The following is a 22,896-nucleotide window of genomic DNA, read 5'->3' on the forward strand; positions in this document are numbered from 1 at the left end:
CATTGCAGGCAGATTCTTTACCAACTGAGCCATGAGGGAAGCCCCCCTACAGTTACCTTATAGTCTATTATTCCTCAAACTGCTAAAAAAGAATCTAATCTAATAGTATCTTAGATACTGTTAGAACTGATCTGTGGTACCCTTCTGATCTGAGAGTTATGCATTATTAAATATATTTAATTGTAAAGGAGTTGAACTTAACAGTGAGATGACTGAATATTTTTCTAAGCATTTTAAAAGAAAAATGAAAATTACATTAGCTGGTGAGGATAAAAAACTTCCAAGTCTTTAAAAAGATGTGTTACATTATTCTATTGATAATTAAGTTTCTGATTTTTAAAGGCTCAATTATAGCATTTTTAAATTATCTTTTAGAGGAATATATGTTAATATTCAATTTTTTTGTTGATAAAAGTTTTAAATCTTGCCCATTAGTATATTTAGAACTGCAGCAGAAGATTTTAGAAATCCCAAGGGTTGTATCAATACCCAAAAAGGTTGCCTTTTATTTTGTGTCATTTTATTGTTTAGTTGCTAAGTCATGTCTGACTCTTTTGTGACCCCTTGGACTGTAACCCACCAGGCTCCTCTGTCCATGGGATTTCCCAGGCAAGAATACTGGAGTGGGTTGCCATCCCCTTCTCCAGGGGATCTTCCTGACCCAAGGATCAAACCCACCTCTCCTGCATTTTCAGGGGGATTCTCTACAATGAACCACTAGGGAAGCCTTTTTATTCTGTGAGAATGTAGTTATTTAGGATATGTTTATTGTAAACAAAATTAAACTTTTAGAAATCCCCCTTGAAATCTGCATAAACTGCTTGTTTAGCGAAACTGAAGGCTTACAACACAAAAAATTTTTAGTTATAACAGAGGTGCAAATACAGGAAAAATTCATTCAATAATGACAATGAATAATGTATTATAATAGAATCCAGCTTCCAGGGTGCAACGTCAACACTATATTTACTTAGTCTTTCTGCCCCTTTTTCACAGTAAAAGGAGTCTGTACTGATTTGTTTTCTAGGCTTGTGCTGAACAGTAACTAAATGATCATTTTAAAGCCTGGCATATACAAAGTCTATGAATGAAAAACAGAAGGCAGGAAATACATTTCACGGATAATTCCCTAAATCAGTTGAGAATGTTAATTATAATTTCAGAGCATAGTTGTGCTTCACACATCTTTAAACAGCACCCTAAGAATAAAAAGTTAGATGGTAATTCTTTTTAATCAACAGCATAAAGTATCTCTATACGGGTATTTATGAATTTTTGTCTTAACCACTTTTGAACACTTAAAACTTGTTAAAGACTGTATTGCAATAAAGAATCATAATTTTATTATAAGCCAGGATATTTTTTAAGTTCTGTAGTTTAAAATAATGGCTATTACAGGCCAGGAAAAAAGGCTTTATTTCAGAATCACTTGTTTGGAGAAAATTGTCACCTACCGAATTAAGGTGCTTATTCCTCATGTCCATTCCTTAGTGACCATAATTTCAGTCCAGTTTGTTTTATTTTAATCATTATGTATTATATTAAACACCTTTGTGATTCTCCATGCTCATTGCATGAAGAATTTTATTATTACAAAAGTGATTTTTATTTTTCATGAAGTGTTTAATTTTTAATGGCAAAATCTTCAAAGAGCCATGAAATTAGACCCTGTTGCCCTCTTTGTATTACTTCCTTCTTTGTCTCTTAGAAAAGTTATTGACTATCAACACATATTTGTACTTAGAAAACAGTTTGCTTTTTTACTAAAACTAGAACCATTCTTTTGAGAAAGAAAAGAACAGATTGAGCCAGTTAAATAATTTAAAATACTAATGTAAAAGTCACTTGCCTTATAGCAAAAGGGAGCAGATATCATGCTGAAGTAACTTTTCAAACGAAGCTTACTTCCTGCATTGCTGTTTCTTTACATTACTGATTCTCAGCAATAAAGTTAAGTGGAAAATTTGTTTTCTATATGAAGACTGTTCTTGAGTCACGAAGTCATTTATAACAAAAATATTATGATTTCCAGTAAAGAATTTGTCAGTGTACACGAAAGAGCAGGTAAATGTAACATTGCCAGTGTCTATATACTCATGTTGTTTTTACAGAAAAACAGCTCAATTTAGGTGGCTATTTATATACTGGCTATTTATGATACCTGAAGCATTCTGAACATTTGGCTATATAGGCATCTTATTTATTTTACTTGACCTGTTTGTTTTCATGTTATATTAAATTAAGACAATTTAAAGAGAAGGGCGCATAACCTGTTACTTCAAATTTGTTAATGGTTTACTGGTAGACATTCAAAAACCATGCTAAAAGGAGTCACCTTTTCATTTTGAATTTGCAGCAGATACCTTATTATGTTTCTACCAAAATGATCTCTACTTTTAAATATTTCTCCGAAAAGTCAGAGACTCTTTATAGCGTCAATATTCATTAGTGATTGGCTCAATGTATGTTAACGCGTGTCCTTGGTGGGCTTCCCTGGTGGCTCAATGGTAAAGAATCTACCTGCAGTGCAGGAGACGCGGGTTCCATCCCTGGGTCGGGAAGATCCTCTGGAGGAGGACATGACAACCCACCCCAGTATTCTTGCCTGGAGAATCCCGTGGACAGAGGAGCCTGGCGGGCTACAGTCCATGGGGTTGCAGAGAGTCCAACAGGACTGAGCAACTAATGAACAACAACGTGTGTCCTTACAGGGATGGATAAGCTTAGTAGTAGTCAAGTTCTGATTTTCGTAAGCAAGGTTTAAGTTTTCAAATAATCTGTGGCTTGTTTTTTTCACGGATGTGCTGCTTCTGTCTTGCTGTTTCCTCTCATTTCTCTTCTGTAGGTATGTTTCTGATAATATGGCTGGGGAGCTTTAGTGATGCATGTAGTGGGAGTGTCACTTCATTATTCCTTTCTTCTGCATTATCATGTAGTCATCCCAACAGGATACTTTTAAAATCTTTTTTAAAAAAACATTATTTGTTTTCAATGGAAGGATATAGGACTTCCCTGTAGATCAAATGGTAAAGAATTTACCTGTGATTCAGGAGACCAGGTTCAATCTCTGGGTTGGGAAGTTCCTCTAGAGAAGGGAATGGCAACCCACTCCAGTATTCTTGCCTGGAGAATTCCATGGATAGAGAAGCCTGCAGTCCATGGGGTCGCAAAGAGTCGGACGCGACTGAGCGACTAACACACACGCAAATGCTTTACAGTATTATATTGGTTTCTGCCGAACATCAGTATGAATCAGCCATAGATTTACCTGAGTCACCTCCCTCGAACCTCCCTCCCACCTCCCTCCCCATCCCACCCCTCTCAGTTGTTACCGAGTGCTGGTTTGAGTTCGCTGAGTCACACGGCAAATTCCCAAATACTGTCTCTTTTGCACGTGGTACTGTATGTTCCGTGTTACTGTCTCCTTGCATCCCACCCTCTCCTTACCCCCTGCCCCATGTACACAAGTCTGTTCTTTATGTCTGTGTCTCCATAGGTGCCTACAGATTATTTCATCAGTACCATCTTTCAAGATTCCATATTTTTGCGTTAGTATACAATACTTGTTTTTCTCTTTTTTACTTACTCACTTCCAACAAGATACCTTTTAAAAAATATTTATTTGGCTGTACTGGTCTTAGTTGTGACATGTGGGATCTAGTTCCTTGATCAGGGATCGAACCTGGGGACCCTGCATTGGGAGCACAGAGTCTTGGCCACTGGACCATCAGGGAAGTCCCAACAGGACACTTTTAAAAGATAGTGCCATCTTTGTGACCCTCGTCGATGTATTTCCCATGATGCCTGGATATTTTCTTGACGTACTTGGACTTTCAAATTCCCCTGAATTATCTTGTTCTTTATTTCTCTTATATTTTCAAACTTTTTATTTAAGTGTAATATATGAACAGAAAAAAGAAAATATCACAAGGGTACATAGTTTGTTGAATTTTCACAAATTAAATGCTTTTATGTAATTAGCGCCCAGACTTAGAAATTGGATGTTACCAGAACTGCTGTATTACTGAATTTTATCTTCTTATTTGTGTGTGTGTGCGCGCGTGCGTCGTCTCCTTTCTCCATAATTAATTCTTTTAGTATTTGTTTCCTTTCTTCTCTTAGGAGTAAGTGAAATCTCTCTAAGTAGCAGTCTGTAGCTTGATCAAAATGCTTCATAAGCACATTATCATATTTGCTTTTTAGAATATCAACTGTTATTGAAGAGTAAGAAACTTTTAAAAATATTGTCTTTCTTCTACTCATGCCCCCCACTCCTTTGAAATTTCATGCTGTGATTTCCTTTCATTGTTGGTCCAAAAGTACATATTCACTTAGCAATGGTTGGCTTTTTTTTTTAGTGTGTAAATTCAAGGCTCACAAACGGTGTGCAGTGAGGGCAACAAACAACTGCAAGTGGACGACCCTGGCCTCCATCGGGAAGGACATCATCGAGAACGAGGATGGGGTAAGCTCCTTTCATCTCCACTCTCTCCCAGGTCCCCCCACTCCTTTATTCTCTGCTCCCGTGGAAATTAAGTGGGAGCCATCTAATTAGTTAAATTACAACAGGAAGTTAAGAGGAAGTGTTGATTGTTAGAATTAGATGGAAAGTTTGGGTAGATTGTGACTTTTTATTTTCAATTCAATCCTTCGTAGCTTCTTTCAGCTCTTAAATTTTAAGGGGATTGGTGTGTAAGGGCTTAGGAGGGGTTGTTGGGCTGGGCTGATGTTGTAGACCCTTATCTGGCCGACTAAGGTACTCTTTAAGGCTCAGCTCAGCTGTATACTCAGACATTCACTCCTCAGATTTTGGGGCCTGCTCCCCCCATGTTCAAAACCTTATCTCCCTTGCATGCAAATCTCTGATACCCCTTCCTGGTCACTTTATGATAATCCCTCTCTGTGCTCAGCGAGAATACAAATCCTGCAGGGTAGGGGTTTAGTCTTATTTTTGTATCCCTATAGTGCTTGGGCATAATAGATGCTCATTAAAAGTGGGGGAAAGGAACGCATGCCAGGAATGATACATGTTGCTGATTCCATAGAGTAAGAAATCACTGTATCTCTTCTGTGGGCTAGAATGATGTCCTCCGTGGTCTTTAACTTGACTGCCCTTTCTTCCTGCTGTGTAGGTGGCTATGCCTCACCAGTGGCTCGAGGGTAACTTGCCCGTGAGCGCCAAGTGTGCTGTCTGCGACAAAACGTGTGGCAGTGTTCTCCGTCTTCAAGATTGGAGATGCCTTTGGTGTAGAACGATGGTGAGAGTTTTACAGATATTTTCCATTAAGAGAAATGTTTCTTCCTGTATCTTTTCATCTGTGTGATTTAGAGACAAAGCTAAGAATTTATGGCGGAGCGCAGCCTGGTAGCACATGCACCCGTTTTGGTGGTGGTGGTTTAGTCGCTTAATCGTGTCTGACTCTTGTGACCCCGTGGACTGTGTAGCCCGCCAGGCTCCTCTGTCCATGGGATTTCCCAGGCAGGAATACTGGAGTGGGCTGCCATTCCCTCCTCCAGGGATCTTCCTGACCCGGGGATGGAACCCACGTCTCCTACATTGTAGGTGGTCTCTGGCATTGCAGGCATTCTCCTGCATTTCTTTACCAGCTGAGCTACCAGGGAAGCCCATTTTAAGGTGCACCTTTTTCAAAGTGTATTCCTTCCACTCTGGGTACTTTTGCACGTGCCCTGTTTAGGACACCTATTCTTGTTATATATTTCTTTTATCTGAGGACCTCTTTCCCACAGTCTTATTGTTTTTCATCAAGCTGCAGCCGCATCTAGTGGTTTGCTATTTTCAGCCTGTTTTAACACCTGTTGCTGACAGAAAGCCACCAGATTTTGACTGACAAGCAAGGTGTGGGTTTGCTACAACCTCATGCGTTTTCTCTTGACAGAAGCCAAATTCAGTAGGCCCTGCACTGATACAATTTAAGTTGTATGCATTTATGTTTTAGAAATGAGTAAATATTTAAAATCTTCTTTGCACATGCAAGCAAGTGGTGGGAAGCAGATACAGCGTAGCATGGAGCCCACGGCAAGGAATTCTCCCACCTCTGACAGACTGCGTGAGGACTGGGCCTCCATGCTGCAGGAGGGTGGTCCGAGCAGGAACTCAGGGTGACCTCACGGCCCTCAGAGGGTGACGTGGGGCCAAAAGACGGCCGGGCGAGGAGGCAGTGTGTGCCCACCTGAGCGCTGGGCAATGCTGTCCCACTAGGGTGCTGATTGCCTTGCATTGAGGCTGAGTTATTTGGTCATGTTTTGAGTCTTGGAAGTCACCCCCTCCCCCCAACAAAAAAAGATGGGAAACCATTGCGCTCTGTAAGTATGTTGAAGGGACTTCCGTGGTGGTTCAGTGGTTAAGAGTCTATACTTCCACTGCAGAGGTGAGAGTTCAATCCCTGGTCCAGGAACTAAAATCTTTTCATGATGTGGCCAAAAAATTAAAATTAAAATAAAAAATAGTGTTAATAAAAATTTCAAAAATACTGTTGATTTGAAGATCAGTGAATGCAAGAGGTCTGTGTATGATGTCTTGATTTTGTAATCAATGAAGTTGATTCCATGGGCCACGGAGGAAAAATAACTCCCATGACTTATTTTTAGTCAGGACTGATACGTTATATTGTGTTCCTTTTTCGTCTTTGAATCAAACATGATTCTCCTTTTTTTTTTATTTATTTTATTAGTTGGAGGCTAATTACTTTACAATATTATAGTGGTTTTGTCATACATTGACATGAATCAGCCATGGGGTTACATGTATTCCCCATCCCGATCCCCCCTCCCACCTCCCTCTCTACCCGATCCCTCTGGGTCTTCCCAGTGCACCAGGCCGGAGCACTTGTCTCATGCATCCAACCTGGGCTGGTAAACATGATTCTCCTGATCGCCATGATTTTGTTTTCCGTCATCAATTAGCTCTTTTATTGCCGTAGATGTTACTTTTTATTTTTTTATCCCATTTAATATAATATACAGATTATATTAGATAATCTCTTTCTTTTTGGAGTTTTCGAGCAACCCTAACCCTGAAAACATTCTTGTGCCATTCAAACCAGATTTTAAGTCAAGATTCCATCCCACCTAAGGTTTCTTTTTTGGGGGGATAACTGCTGATGTATACCTCTACCACCGCTTTTATTAGTCTGCATTTACTGAAGTCTGTTTCTCTACTTCTGAAACTGCAGCTGCTCTTTTTATAACTTTTTGAAAAGAAAGGAGATCATCTGTGTGATGATTCATTTTAGCAAGGTTTTATGAAAGTTGTCTTTACATGCAATATCTAGCGCTCTACTTATCTTTAGTCAGCTATTATTTTTTTTTTAATTGAAGTATGCTTGATTTACAGTGGGGTGTTAGTCTCAGGCGTACTGCACTGAGATTCAGTTATACATAAGTAAATATATACATATTTATATATATTTATTTTCAGATTCTTTTCCCTTACAGCTATTAGAAAATATTGAGTAGAGTTCCCTGTACTGTGTAGTAGGTTCTTGTTGGTTATCTATTTTACATACAGTAGTGTGTATATGTTAATCCCAAACTCCTAATTTATCCTGCAGACATAGGAGATAAACTTAGGGTAACCAAACAGGAAAGCTTGCTGTTATTCAGTCGCGCAGTCGTGTCTGAGTCGGTGATGCCATCCAACCATCTCATCCTCTGTTGCCACCTTTTCCATCCCTCTTAATCTTGTACATCACATACACTATCATTGATCTGTTATGATATTATTTTGCCTTTAAATTATGAGTTTCTAACAGCAAAATATCTAGTATCTAAACATAGTCACTTGGTTCAAAACCAAACCAAGCCTTATTTCCACAACCTTAATGAATGAGCTCCTAAGTTTCCCAGCTGTTGTCTAGTTTGTGGACATAGTTTTACCTTTTTCATAAAAATAGTGAAGATATAATTTTATTTCTGCTTGTTTCTTTTAACATTGTTATAATTTTTCTGTTTTACTTCATGATTCTCAAACAGTTTTCTTTTAAAACTGTGCATTCTCATTTTTCTAAAATCCTTATGGATTAATTATTATAAACCATATTAGGAAACTGTCCCATGTCAGGTCGTCAGCAGAACAAAAATCACTATTAAATTTCAATTATTTTCTCAAAAGTTTTGATAAATATGTGTTTAACTGATATGCCAGTTTTCTAAAAGGACTAATGAAATAAAACCACATTAAATAAGTGCTTTATGAAGTGCCTGCTTTTACTGATAAAGCATTTAAAGGCTCTCTAGGTAGGTGCTTAAATTATTCTAAATTGCCTAGGTCCTACATTATTTGTTTGCCCTGCTTGAGTGACCTTGCATCTTTTTTTGCTACGGAGTTAAGACATCCGCTGAGTGCCGGTGATGTGGATCACTTCTCAAGATTAGTGGGCGATAGTAAGACCTTTCTCTTTTCCTTTCTGAGCCTGCAGTCTAGCTGAGACAGTAGGCACAGATGTCCTTATAACTGTACTAGCATGACGGTGTTATAAAAAGGGTGTGAATAGAAAGTTGCAGGGTCCCTGCAGACGCCTTGCAGGCTGTATTTATTTTCATTATATTCTGTAAGAATTTTGTACAATGTCATCAGTTTTCCCTATGGACAGTGATGCTGGACACATACCATTTTGCTTCCCTTCTTCATCCCTTCTTCCCTCCCTTCCTCTCTCCCCTTCTTCCTTCTTCCTTCCTCTGATCTCCTTCCTCTATCTCTTCCTTTCTCCTTGCTTTCACCAGGCATTTGCTGACTATATACAACTTGCCTGAGTCACCCATGGAAACAGACTGCACAGACCAAATCAAATTCCTATCTCTAAAATGATTAGTCCATTCCTTAGAAGTATAAACACTGTGCCATTAAAATAATTTATGAATTCCTGAACATTTGAAGATGCACTTGATCTTCATTTTTCAGTTCCTTAGACATAGTTTGTACCATGACGAAACGTGGGTGTATGTTAGTGATTCCTGAAGGTTTATTTCTTTGCTTCTAGGTACACACTGCCTGTAAAGATTTATACCATCCTGTATGTCCACTTGGCCAATGTAAAGTATCTGTCATACCTCCAATTGCACTAAATAGCACTGATTCTGATGGTAAGTGTCAGTAGTATGTGTATTCCTGGTTTATCCAATGTTGATATGTACACTATTTCCTAGTATCAATAACATTGTAGTTGGTTATTCTCGTCAGTTTTTATATAATAATTCCATTTCAGTTGCAGAACAGTACACTTAATTTATACAAGAACATTTTAAAATTAAGGTTTAACATAACTATTAACACGGTGGTGAAATTACAGTGTAGAAGATTTATAGATTTTACATTTCTGCAAATCAAATAAGATCATTATTCCGTAAGAAAATGCAACCTGAACAAATTAATTTTTTATAAGCATTTTTTCCTTTCTGTAATTGAAACTGCCCATTAGCAAAGCTCTTTTTGAAACCTGGTTTCCTATCGTTTCGTTGTAGGAATTTATATTCCCATACATTCATTCGCTTTTTTAAATGTTAATATTTTACAACTTAATTGTACATGTGGAAGAACCCATTTATAACACTGGTTTGGGGATAGCATACTTATCACTTCTTTGTAAGCAAACTGTATTACATAAGGCTTTTTCCATAAACTATTATTAATGTTTTGCATCAATAAAGTGCCTTATGCTTTTCAAACTTTTTATAGAAATATGCCAATAGATATCATAGCTACTAGAAGCTGCACAAGATATGATTTTTTTTAACCTGTGCTGTTAACAACCTCCCCTTAAGCCCCAATATATCAAAGTTCTGTTATTTATTATAAAATTTAAAAATACTTTGAGACCTTAACACGGGAGGTGTTAAATATTTTATAATACTGAAAATTAGCATGACCCTTTAACAACTGTGAATTTGTAGACTATGATTGGTCTCTCTTAATAATTAAGTGTCGTTAGGGCAAGTGGTAGATCTCAAATTATCTGTGCTTAATACTTTCACCATCTTTTGTATGATTTTTCATTATAGCTCATATTTTAAAAGGTGAGTTCTGTGTTCTTAATATGTAAGTGATAAACCTGTCTGCATATGGGGGCTCTGAAGTATGAATTTCTTGTTTTTCTTCTAAAGTTTTGTTAAGAGAAAGCGGTACATACTGATCTTACATTGTGTTTTTGTTTTTCTCCCCCACAGGTTTCTGTAGAGCAACGTTTTCATTCTGTGTTAGTCCTTTATTGGTTTTTGTCAATTCTAAGAGTGGAGATAATCAGGGAGTAAAGTTTCTTCGTCGATTTAAACAGTTACTAAATCCAGCTCAGGTGTTTGATTTGATGAATGGCGGTCCTCATTTGGGGTAATTGATTACTGACAAATCTTCCTTGAATGAAATGTAGCACTAAGTGTGAAATACATTTGGTTTTTCGGTTCATGAAAATTGTAGATTCATCTATATGCCTCTGGGTTGATCTTCTCACACTTCCCTTTTTTTAACGTTCTAATTATAAATTTTAACACAACCTTTTTGATATTTATGTAACTTCCTTATGTGCCCAAAGTTCTAAAATTTGTTTAGAAAATGTTTTAGAATATGTCCTACATCAAACAGTTCTGTTTGCTTAGCTCTGCAGAAGTAGACCAACTTGTGTAAATGGAGAAATACAAAAAAATAACTTCAGAAAATGATTTGGCATGAGAGGCTAGTATTGAACTGTAAACAGTACAAATAATCAGTTATTTAACGGAAACACAGATGCTCTTGTGGCTCTCAGAAATAAGTTCTTAAGGATTTCAGACTTGGTTCCCATAAATGACAGAAAGTACTTTTGTTAACTGTCCATTTCAAACTTCCTGGAATGTCATATAATTTAAAATCTGGGGGAAAAAAATAAGTGTTTCAGTGACGGAAAATATGCCTTGAGGCACTTTGAATACATTTTTAGTATCTATCTATATATTAGTATATATATATGTGTGTGTGTGATATTTGTTGAAGAGGTGATATTGAGTCATCTGAACCAGGGGCGTACAATCGCTTTATGATTTACCGATGCCAACTTGGCTTTTCTCTTGAATTCCACTGTAACACAGAAGTAGAAATGAAGGTTTTAGATACCAGTTCCTGAAAAGGCCTTCTGTGTTTTGTGATTCAGCACTCCCCCGTCTTCTCCGTCTCTCTTTGTGCCCCTTTTCACTTTTGTCCTTTCGGGGTCTTCCTTCCTGTTTCCATTGCCTTTTTCTTGCTATCTCAGGCCCTTCTCATTCCGTGGGTATCGATCTTCATTTGAACCCAAGTCCTTCCTTATGTGCTGTGTCTCCCTTCCTTCCCTCTGCATGGGTCCTGGCTCTTTCTCATCTAGCTTCTCTCATCACCTCTGTCTCTCCCATTGCTAATTAGCTTTGTCTCCCTTTCTAGCATATCTTTTATAATCCTTCATGGCTCCAATATCTTATTTTTTCACCTTTTTTCTACTCATCCTCTAAAATTCCAAGGAACTCCTTTTGTGAAATTTCTTGAGATTGTCTCCATATTTTTTCGATTTTCCACAATACTTGAGGTGTACAAAGGTACATTCAGAAGGTGAGATGTGTCAAAATTTGAGATGAAGGAAGGCAGAAGTAAAAAGATTGACCTGAGAAAAGGAAAAGAGGAAGTAAAAAAACTACTGGCAGTATGGTGGGGGTATAATAGTGATGTTGGGTGGATCTCTAGGAATCGCCCCCAGGCCACTCAAGAGCATCAGTGCCCTGGATTCTCAACCCTGGGTTTAATATGCTACTCATGGAAATAATATATCCTTGTGATAGAAAGAAAAAGTCACCACTTTCACCATCATCTATCGCTTAACCTTTAATAATCTTTCTTGGGTTCTGCTTCTTTTTTGTTTTCGCATTTCTCACTCCCCTTTCTTCCTAATTTTGTCTCCATTTCTGCTTATAATCCTCTTTCCTCTTTATGATTAAGACATTTTCGTGAGTTCAGCATTGCACTCAAATTAATTTTTATAGTATGATTCACCTGTAAGAGTTCTTATATTTAATCTGAACATGAGTACCAATAAGTAACAACAGAATGACAAAAGAATTGGAGAAAGTGATTTTTATTCACTTATCCTAAAATAAAATACTTCTTACTTTCAGTTTAAGATTATTCCAGAAGTTTGACAATTTCCGGATTCTTGTTTGTGGAGGAGATGGAAGTGTAGGTTGGGTTTTGTCAGAAATTGATAAGCTCAACTTGAACAAACAGGCAAGTGGTCATATTCTTTTCGTTGCTAGTTAACATGAATGTACCCTATCCTGCTGACCAGTGAAGTGCAGAAATGTCAGAGGCCCTCTCTCTCGACTTGTCTGAGGTCTGCTGTGGGGCTGTTTTTCAGTGTCAGCTGGGAGTACTGCCTCTGGGCACGGGAAACGACCTTGCCCGCGTTCTCGGCTGGGGAGGCTCCTACGATGACGACACCCAACTTCCTCAGATACTTGAGAAGCTGGAACGAGCCAGTACCAAAATGTTGGACAGGTAATAACAAATCCTCTTCTAAAACTAGATTGAAAGCAGCATACTGATACCCTCTTTTTGATTATTAGAATTGTACTGACAGTAAGCCCATGAAGGGGTTCCACCCTTGTGGTCTAGAACAGAGCCTGACACAGATCAGACACTCTGTAAAAATGTTTTTTGAGTGAATGAATGAATTTTTTTTTTTAATGAGAAAACTAGTTTAATGAACCCATTATTTTAAAGATAGATGGCTACATTAATACTTACTGTTGTTTAGTCACTCAGTCCTGTCCTACTGTCCACAAAGTACAGTCCTACCCATGGACTATAGCCCACTAGTCTCCTCTGTCCATGAGATTTTTCCAGGGAAGAATAGTGGAGTAGGTTTCTACTGCCTTCTCCAGGGGATCTTCCCAACCCAGGGATTGAAACCACATCTCCTGCATTGGCAGGCAGATTCTTTACCACTGAACCATTTGGAAAGCTCATGTTGATACTAATTACTTTTAACTGCTGTTTGGGTCAGAAAGCTTAAATAGTTAATTTGTGGGGGTCTTTTGATGAATATACTAGGTATGGCCCTTTCATCTTCTGGTTTCATGAGAACCAAAGAAAACATACAAACTTTAGATAGTATATCTTCTTAATTATACATGTTAATAAGAAATTGAACCAATAAAATACTAAAAAATATAATCCTTTCCCAGGGACAGGAAAATGCTAGGAAAACAGCTTCACATGGAGGAACCATCACTGTTTTTATGGTGTTCTGGATTGCATCTCTTAACTGATCTCCCTCTGAATACCCCACATGTAAAAAGAAAAAAATCCCAGTCTGTGTGACCTGAGTATTATGGAGGAGGTGTTTAGAATTGACATATAGGGAGCAACTGGGCTTCTGTAGTGACTCAGTGATAAAGAATCCATCCGCCAGTGTAGGAGATGTAGGTTCGATTACTGCATCAGGAAGCTCCCCTGGAGAAGGAAATGGCAGCACACTCCATTATTCTTGCCTAGAGAATGCCATGGACAGAGGAGCCTGGTAGGCTACAGTCTACAGGGTTGCAAAGAGTCAGACACGACTGAGCGCAGGCGCATAAGGAGCAACCAGGACTCAGTAAGCAGTAACCTCCATCATCACTGGAACACAAATGTCAAAATCTCATTAAAACTTGAGCTAGCATGAATCAAAACAACTCTGATAGGATTAGCCATCTGGGGAACTCTTCCTGAAAATAACAAAATCTCATCAGGGAGCTACCAATCCAAAATGTGATTACTCTGAAATAAGCTGTAACCTAATTAATGGTAACCTTGCCTGTCATAAGGTAATGTTGCAATGGCTGATTCTTCTGCTGACAGGATATTTAAAAAGAAAGCTAGATTGGTGAGCATTTATCTGTGTTAATCCCAAACCAGTCATGAGCGGGATCCGCTGGTAGTTTGGGAGCATAAAGTGGGCTCAGTCCGCAGTCTTTAAAAGAGTCTGGAGGTGGTTTCCCAGAAGACTGCCCAATTCAACGCTTACCAAACCCCACAAGGTATTTTAAATGGCTTTTTGTTGTAAATTTAAATACCACTCTCCCTACAACCTCGGAAATACTGTGAGGCATTTCCTCTGAACTAGGTATGTGCTTTTCCCTTGTATATTATAATAATTAACTTCTTCAGGTGGTTAGCAGAGAAACAATACCTCTGCAGTAAAATTCCTTAATACAGACCTGCAAAAAAAAAAAAAGTGTAAGTGAGACTCTCAGTTGTGTCTGACTCTTTGTGACCCCATGGACTATACAGTCCATGGAATTCTCCAGGCCAGAATACTGGAGTGGGTAGCCTTTCCCTTCTCCAGGGGATCTTCCCACAGGGATTGAACCCAAATCTCCTGCATTGCAGGTGGATTCTTTACCAGCTGAGCCACAAGGGAAGCCCCCAACCCCCCACCCCCCGCCACCAAAAAAAAACAAGCAAAAAAAAAAAACAAACAAAGGGGATTTAAAGAGCTAGGACTATGGTTAGAAACATAAGACAGTTTTGTTCCTGTGCTTTCTTTACTAATTTAAGAATTGTTGTTGTTGTTCAGTTGATAAGTCGTGTCCAACACGATGAACTGCAGCACACCAGGCTTCCCTGTCCATCACTATCTCCTAGAATTTGCTCAAAGTCATGTTCATTGAATTGGTAATACCATCCAACCGTCTCATCCTCTGTCACCCCTTCAGTCAGTCAGAAGGCCACAGGATAACAAGATATCTTAAGCTGACTGTTGTTGTTCAGTTGCTAAGGTGTCCAGTTCTTTGCCGCCATGGGCCACAGCACACCAGGCTTCCCTGTCCTTCACCGTCTCTCAGAGTTTGCTCAAACTCATGTCTATTGAGTCAGTGATGCCATCCAACCATCTCATCCTCTGTCACCCCTTTCTCCTCCTGCCTTCAATCTTTCTCAGCATTAGGGTCTTTTCCAGTGAGTAGGCTCTTTACATCAGGTGGCCAGAGTATTAGAGCTTCAGCTTCGGCATCAGTCCTTCCAAGAATATTCAGGGGTGATTTTCTTTAGGGTTGACTGCTTTGATCTCCTTGCAGTCCAAGGGACTCTCAAGAGTCTTTTCCAGCACCACAATTTGAAAGCATCCATTCTTTGGCACTCAGCCTTTTTTATGGTTCAACTCTCACATCCGTACATGACTACTGGAAAAACCATAGCTTTGACTATATGGACCTTTGTCAGTACAAGTGGAAAACTGATGTTTAATAATATTCCACATCTTATATGCTTTTTCTTATATATTAACTTATTTAGCCCTCAAACAACACTGGCTAAGAAAAGCATTATTATGACTATTTCACAAAGATGAATGCTGAGTCTTCTGGAGACAGTGGGTGTAAGAATGTCTAATATTTTTGGCTGCCTGGCATATCTAGTTGCTTTTCTTGAGAGAGTATCATCTTGTTTAATCCTCACTATACATTTAAGAGATGGATAATACTATCGTCTCTATCTTACAGGTTAAAAGGCTCAGGAGATTTTTTATGTTTTCGAGGTCAAATCACTGATAAGTGGTTGAAGTGATTGTCTACACCAAAATACAGACTCTTTCCAAGGGCCTTTGTTCAACACTGTACTCACTCTTTAATGCACATGCATGCATGCTAAATCGAGTCAGTCGTGTCTGACTCTTTGCGACCGCAAGGACTGCAGCCCACCAGGCTCCTCTGTCCATGGGATTCTCCAGGCAAGAATACTGGAGTGGGTTGCCATGCCCTCTTCCAGGGGATCCTCCCAACCCAAGGATTGAATGCACATCTCTTTTGTCTCCTGCATTAGCGGGCAGGTTCTTTGGGAAGCCCTTAATGCACATAATCACCACCAAATTGGTTCTTACTTTCTGCCTCCAGCTCTGCCTAGTAGGTACCAGTAAGCATCCCTTCCTGGCTCGTGCTGAGACTTTCTCCCGTTTCTTCAACTCCAGTCATTTGCCAATAAAGGGAAGAGGTATAGGTGGAAGGTGCAAGGACACCTGGGTGGATTTCTTTCCCAATTCTTTAACCATCCTTTGACCAGAGAAGTATTTCTAGGTATACGGAACTTGCCTTCCTTGTTTTCAGTTGTGATTTTCCCTTCTTGATGTTTTACAAAGTTTTATTATTTTATTCATTGCTTTTATTACATCTGTTTTCTGCACCAGAATATACGCTTTATTGGAGAAGTTATATTCACTTTTGTATTACCAGACCCTTGAATACTGTCAGTGTGAGATGTTCAGTACATACCTGTTGCATGGATGAATGAAGGAAAGAAAGACTTTTTATGCTCAAATATGTATATTTGTAATGAGGGCTTCCATGCTGGCTCAGCAGTAAAGAATCTGCCTGCAATACAGGAGATGGCGGTTTGATTTCTGGGTCAAGAAGGAAACGGCAGCCCACTCCAGTATTCTTTCTGGGAAAGTCCCATGGACAGAGGAGCCTGGCACGCTGCAGTCCATGGCGTCTCGAAGAGTCAGACACAACTTAGTGACTAAACCAGCAACAGGCATATATTTATAATATATTCATGTCAAGAGTTCAGTAGTAGTTATACACATCTATTTAGTTTGCACACCCTAACAGATAACCTATGTCTTTCAGGGAATTCTCTCAGAATTTGAATTTTGATGCAGACTTATTAGTCTGATTGATACACTAGGTTCACTTTACATACTAATGCTAATCTTGGGATTTTCCTCTAGGTTCTGTCACTGTGATTTGCTTTTCTTAAAATTTTATAATTTGCAGTACTGCTCTTATTACGCTTTGTGTGTTTGAAAAATCTTTATTTCACATCTTGTTACTGACAATAATAATATCTATACCCAATTGTTCTTCTCAAGTGTTGAAATTATTTTAGATAGATGACTGGATTTATCTGGAGTTGATTGCTTATGTCTAACAGCAAATGATTCAGTGTTTGGTTTGAAATTAATATTTATAGCTAATTGAAATGAATTTGCTTCAGTTAAGCATTATTTCTATTAATATTTTCCTCTCCATTCTGCACTTACTTTCTTAATGTAAGGACTATTTAGTTAATTTCCATTTCATGTCTGTATAAGCTGACTTGGTAAGACTGTTACTTGCAGAATGATTTGTTTTTCATAGGTACTGTGCATTTATTTAATCTTGGACATTATTTTAGAATTTGGGGTTGTGACCCATTAGTAACTTTTATAATCTAATTCGAAATTGCAGTGAGATTATTTAAAAGGTAAAACAGACAAGAACAGAAAAATCATAATGCTTTGCCCTTAGTGAAGAGGGGCGGTCTTGTTAGATATGTACATTTCTTACTGTGGGCCATGGCCTTCAAATGTTTGAAAGTCTCCGATCCGAGATTTGATAAGATAGGGAAATCATGAATTATGAACCAGCGTTTTATGAGATTACAAGAAGTCCATCTCTTCCCATGTTTGGTTATTTCAGACATGGTAAACATGTTCATGAATGTGTGTACACGTGTTTGTGAGGGGCTTCCCTGGTGGCTCAGACGGTTAAGAATCTACCTGCAATGCAGGAGACCCGGGTTCGAACCCTGGGTCAGGAAGATCCCCTGGAGGAGGAAATGGCAACCCACTCTAGTACTCTTGCCTGGAGAATCCCATGGACAGAGGAGCCTGTTGGGTTACAGTCCATGGGGTCGCAAAAGAGTCAGACAAGACTGAAGCGACTTAGCACGAGCATGTGTGGATGTGAGGTGAAACCAAAATCTATTAAATTTTAAAGGAATTTTAGACCAGATATTCTTCTCCCTTCAGGTGGAGTATTATGACCTATGAACTCAAATTGCCGCCAAAAGCTTCTCTACTTCCCGAACCTCCAGAGGCGTCTGAAGAATTTTATGTAAGACTTTAACTCTTTACCTGTTTATCATTTGAAAACAGAGTTGAGTATCTTGAACGATAAAGAAAACATGTATAAGATATGGTAGCATGTTCACTTAATTGTAATTGTTCTTATTTGGGGTTTGGTCTCACTGACTGCCTCTACTCCTCCCCTCTAGAGGAAAGAATCCTTCCCGTCTCGGGACGGGACGCCCTCCTTGGCTGTGTGAATTCAGCCACATCACTCACCTTCGTGGGTCTTGTCTTCATGGACCTCATCTGTTGGGGAGGTGCCATGTTGGGAGGATTGAAGGAGGTGATGAGGTGTGGAAAGCTTTGCACATGCAGATTCCCTTGCTCACACCCCAAGAGAATTCTCCCTGAATATTCTTCCTGCCTGCTGGTTTACTCTTTCCAGCAGGGCTCTTGGGAAGCCAGCTGATGCCTGGCTCCTGTCAGCTTTCACTCATCTCCTGCTTCAGCCATGAGCACCTGTTTGATTATTAGGTGCTCACCCAGCTCCCTTAAATAACCTCCAAGCACACCAATACTTGTTGCCAGAATATTGTAGACTTTCTCTCTTGCTGCTTTGCCCTCTGTGTTGAGGGCGTATCAGAATAACCTCCCTAGGTTATGCTTCTCTAGGTTAAGCCTGTTGATCAAGATAAAACAAAGGAAGACAGTGCCCTTCATTCCATCCCTGCTCCACACCGTTAATAACTAGTTTTTAGACGTTCTTAAAGACTCTACATTCTGATTAAACCTCAAAGCACTGGAGATTTTAAAAATAATGTAATTTTCAAAGGATTATTCTCTGACTTACTAAGACCGTTTGATCTATGATAGCTTATTTTTTCCCTCTAGGAAAATTCATCTGTTTATTTTACAGTTGAAATCTTTGTTTTGCATTAAGAAAATTATGATCTTGTCAAAACTAAGGAAGGGAATAATATCTAGAAACATGGGCTTTATTCCTTAAAGAAACTAATTGTATTTAAATTTTTTCCCTGATATAGAAATAGCAAAAACTGCTTCTAAAAAATTAGGAAAATACAAAAACACCTAACAAAGAAAAGAAAAATTTTATTTATAGTCCTGCCACCCAGAGGTACATGTGTGCTAAATCACTTCAGTCACATCTGGCTCCTTGTGACTCCATGGACTGTGGCCCTCCAGGCTCCTCAGTCCATGGGATTCTCCAGGCAAGAACACTGGAGTGGGTTGCCATGCCCTCCTCCAGGGGATCATCCCGACCCAGGGGCCGAATCTGTGTCTCTTCTGTCTCCTGCATTGGCGGGCAGGTTCTTTACCACTAGTGCCACCTGAGAAGCCCTAATTACTAATATTTAATAATCACTGTTAAAGATGAATATATTTTCTACTTTATTTCCAGCAGCATTTCTGTTTGTGTTTATAAGAATATTTTATCCAACTATAAACGTAAAGGTTTTATAGGAACCAATCTTTTTTTCTTCATAGAATTTTTTAATGTTATAAATTTTCTCTCCAGAGGGACAAAAGGAGGAGATTATCTTGCTCTTCTTACTTCAGAGGTGTCTATCTCCTAGCATATAAAATAAAGCTGGACAATTTACTTTTATCACATGTGTAGTCACTGAATATAGGGTACAGCTGTGACTACATAGAAGGCTATTTTTAGTGTAAAAGATTTTGAATGAAACTTCCTACAAAACTTTAAATGGATTTTCTGAGTTTCTCTGAGAATATGAATTAAAGAATCCAGAAACTAAGAACCTTTCAGAGAAAGGAAATACTTATATATTTTGTATAATGACTCTCATAGATGTATTATTTATTTCATTAAAGTCATTTATATTTCATTATAGCCATTGCCGTGTGTCCCATGCGTCAAGATGATCCCATTTTTGAAGCACTAATAACAGAGTTGTATGAATGCCAGCAACAGTAATACAGGGTAGGTTTTTTATTTTTTCCAGATGACAATTTATGAAGACTCAGTTGCAGCTCATCTTACAAAAATCCTCAATTCTGATGAACATGCAGTGGTCATATCTTCTACCAAGTGAGTTGTGGCGTTCAAGTCATGAAATAGTTATATGGCGAAAATGAGAGGAAAGCATTTTATCTTTCTTATTTAAACAAACATTTATGATTAATTGTGATGTGGAAAACACATTTTACTATAATTCATTATTTCCATAAACACTACTATTTAGGGGTCGTTTACATCAGAAAAAGGAAAATAGCAATGAGATTTTTCAAAATGACATTTCTCAGCTTGGTTAAATTTTGTAATTATATTTGAATTCAAAGTTATCAGATTTTAGTTGTTGATGCCATACGTGGACCCCCAAACTACTTGATTTTATTATGTTTTATTAATTGTTGCCTGGGTAGAATTTAGGATTTTGGTGTGAAGCATTGTCTACTGCTGTCATAAGAAATGGAAAATCAGCTGGAGGAAGGGGTGAAACCCACTCAAATTTTCAACTGATAAGTGAAAGTAAAAACATGCTTTAGGATTCTGGTTTAGCAAGGAAATATTACTGATACACAGAAAGAAGTGAGAAAGAGGAAGTAAAGAAAGGTGTTGGGAAAGTGGTGGAGAAAAAAAGACATACAATTTAGTATGTTACATACTTAATTAGCCAATAAATCAAGGAAAGACAAGATAAATCATTATAAACAAATTTGCTTGTGACAAAAGTACGAATGTCGTGCCAGTCGCTTTTGATGCTATAAAGCCCCAGGAAGGGGAGATATGACCGAGCAGTAGGAAGAGAGTTGAGCCGTGTCAGACAAGGGAGCACACTGGTTGCCCAGATCGGTGGGCTCCAGAGCTCTTGTTTGATGCACAGTGCTGCTACTGGGTTTTTGCGTTTGATGCCTCGGTTGGGTGTTTTCTAATTAGCTGTATTGCTTTATGGTGAAATGTACAAATCTCAACTTTGTCCCAGGCCTTAACACTTCCTATGGTCTTTTTCATCTTGGGCCAAATCCATACACTAAAGTTATTTCCTTAGGTATTTCTTAAGTTACTTCTATAAGGAAGCTATTTGCATTTGCACTCTGGCCCTATGAGTCAAATGCTTCTTTACAGGACATTTTAAAGGACATTGTTAGAAAATATGAATGAAATGGGACCTTTATAAAGGTATAAAAAGTTGCAGAGTTATTCTTTTATATAGTTAAGTAAATATTGTATTTGGCCACCTTTCTTAGTTTGGATGTTAGCAGAACTTTAATATTGAACTTTGTGTATTTGATGTGTTTGGTTACTGCCTCCTTTACATTTTATATATTTTTTATTTTATTTCTTTAAAAAGGAGTATAATTGACATAACATTTTTTAAATAAAATTTTATGCAGAATCTCAATATTTAAAAACTAAAATTCTGTTTTGTTGACATTAATACACTGGATAGTATTAAGTTATTGGTTATTTATGAGAAAAAATAAGCAATAAGGTTACAGGTGACAGTTTTAGTTTATATTCAATGCAGTTTCCAGTTATCTGTATTTTATGTTGGTTATGTAATTGTAAGAATGCCATTTTTATTTATTAATTGAGGACAATTTCCTTACAACTATGTAAGGAAATTTATGTACAACATAAAATACAGAAATAGCTGGTAACTGCGTTGAATATAGCCCAAGACTTGCACAAAAAGTAGTGAATTCAAAATTAAAAGCTAACGTAGTATTGTTCTCTTACATGCTTAATGATTTGAGAACATTTTTAAAATTATGATCTATATTTCTGAATTAAATTTTAATCTAGCCTTGGTGGAATCCTTGAAATATTTCTGAAAAACAGCTTGAAAACCACTGACGTAAGTCCCAGTGCTGTGCTGTCAGTCTGAGGTCCTAGATGAGATCCGGCCATTTGCTGGCTTTGTGACCCATGTCTATTTTATCAAGTGTAAGAATGGAAAGAATGCCTGTCCTTCCTCCCTCATGGAACTGTTAGGGGAATTAACTTGAGGAACGAAATAAATATAGAACTTATGAAGTACAGAGTGCTGTATTAAATTGTGGTGTCATCACCTCATGTTTTACCCAACTGCATTTCACATTTTTTCTTTGACCTTGACCTGGCTTCCTGTCTAGCCTCTACTGTTAGCTTAGCTTTGGATTCCTCCCTAACTGGCTCATTTGCCTTTAAGCAGACTCTGTTCCTGTCTTGGCCCCTCTTGTCACTTGTCTGGGCTCCCAGACCTGCCCAGCTGCCTGACCTTTGCAACTGCAGATTAAAATTCAAGGACATTTGCCATAATGAGGTTCAAGAGAGAAAAGATGGGACTATATGCAATAACTTTGTATCAGTAATATAGTGATAGTACCAGTATAGTATGTTTTTACTATGCCAGTAATACAGGACCAATATAGTATATTTTTATATCAGTATAGTATATTTTTGAGTGTGTTTTTTTTTCTTTTGGCCTTACCAAGTGGCATGCAGAATCTTAGTTCCCCAACCAGGGATCAAACCTGCACCTGCTGCAATGGAAGTGCAGAGTCTTAGCTGCTGGACCGCCAGGGAAGGTCCCTACTTTGATTTTTTGTTACAGACTTTTACAGACATAGAAAAAAATTGAGACATTAGTATAATGATTTTCTACCATACCTATCACTCAGCTTCAATATTTTGTCAATGTTTTGTTTTCTACTCCCCACTTTCTCTTGCCGGTGTATCTAAGCAAATCCTGGAAATCATTTTATTCCAGTTTCAGTTTGTATATCCAATAATTTTTTAAAACTCTAATAAAATTAATAATAATTATTCAACTTATATTCCATTTCTTTAATTTTCTTGAAGTTCTTTTTTTTTGAACAGTTGATTCATTCAAATCAAAATCCTAACAAGGCACATATTGCCTTTAGGTTTTATGTCTCTAAAACATGGAAAATCTATAATATTTCTCCCTGCTTTTAAAAAATTGTGTTATTGAGGCATGACCCATACACAATGAAGTGCTCAAACCATAAAGGTATAACTGAGTGCTTAGAAAAAAACACAACACATTCACACTCACATTCTTCTGACCACCACCCAGATAAAATAAAGAATTTC

General features: G+C 38.1%; 1 protein-coding gene across 1 annotated transcript in view; it reads left to right on the forward strand.

Moving 5' to 3' along the window:
• The window catches only part of DGKH (diacylglycerol kinase eta), a 208,970-nt gene that overhangs the window by 126,576 nt on the left and 59,498 nt on the right, over positions 1-22,896 (forward strand). The window contains exons 7-14 of the mRNA XM_061133431.1: positions 4,359-4,465; positions 5,133-5,258; positions 9,000-9,102; positions 10,183-10,342; positions 12,127-12,235; positions 12,366-12,505; positions 17,775-17,859; positions 19,799-19,884. Of these exons, the coding sequence (XP_060989414.1) occupies positions 4,359-4,465; positions 5,133-5,258; positions 9,000-9,102; positions 10,183-10,342; positions 12,127-12,235; positions 12,366-12,505; positions 17,775-17,859; positions 19,799-19,884 (916 nt within the window). The remainder of the gene's footprint in view (positions 1-4,358; positions 4,466-5,132; positions 5,259-8,999; positions 9,103-10,182; positions 10,343-12,126; positions 12,236-12,365; positions 12,506-17,774; positions 17,860-19,798; positions 19,885-22,896) is intronic.

This window comes from Dama dama, chromosome 30 (assembly GCF_033118175.1).
Source record: "Dama dama isolate Ldn47 chromosome 30, ASM3311817v1, whole genome shotgun sequence".
NCBI classification, from domain to species: Eukaryota; Metazoa; Chordata; class Mammalia; order Artiodactyla; family Cervidae; genus Dama; species Dama dama.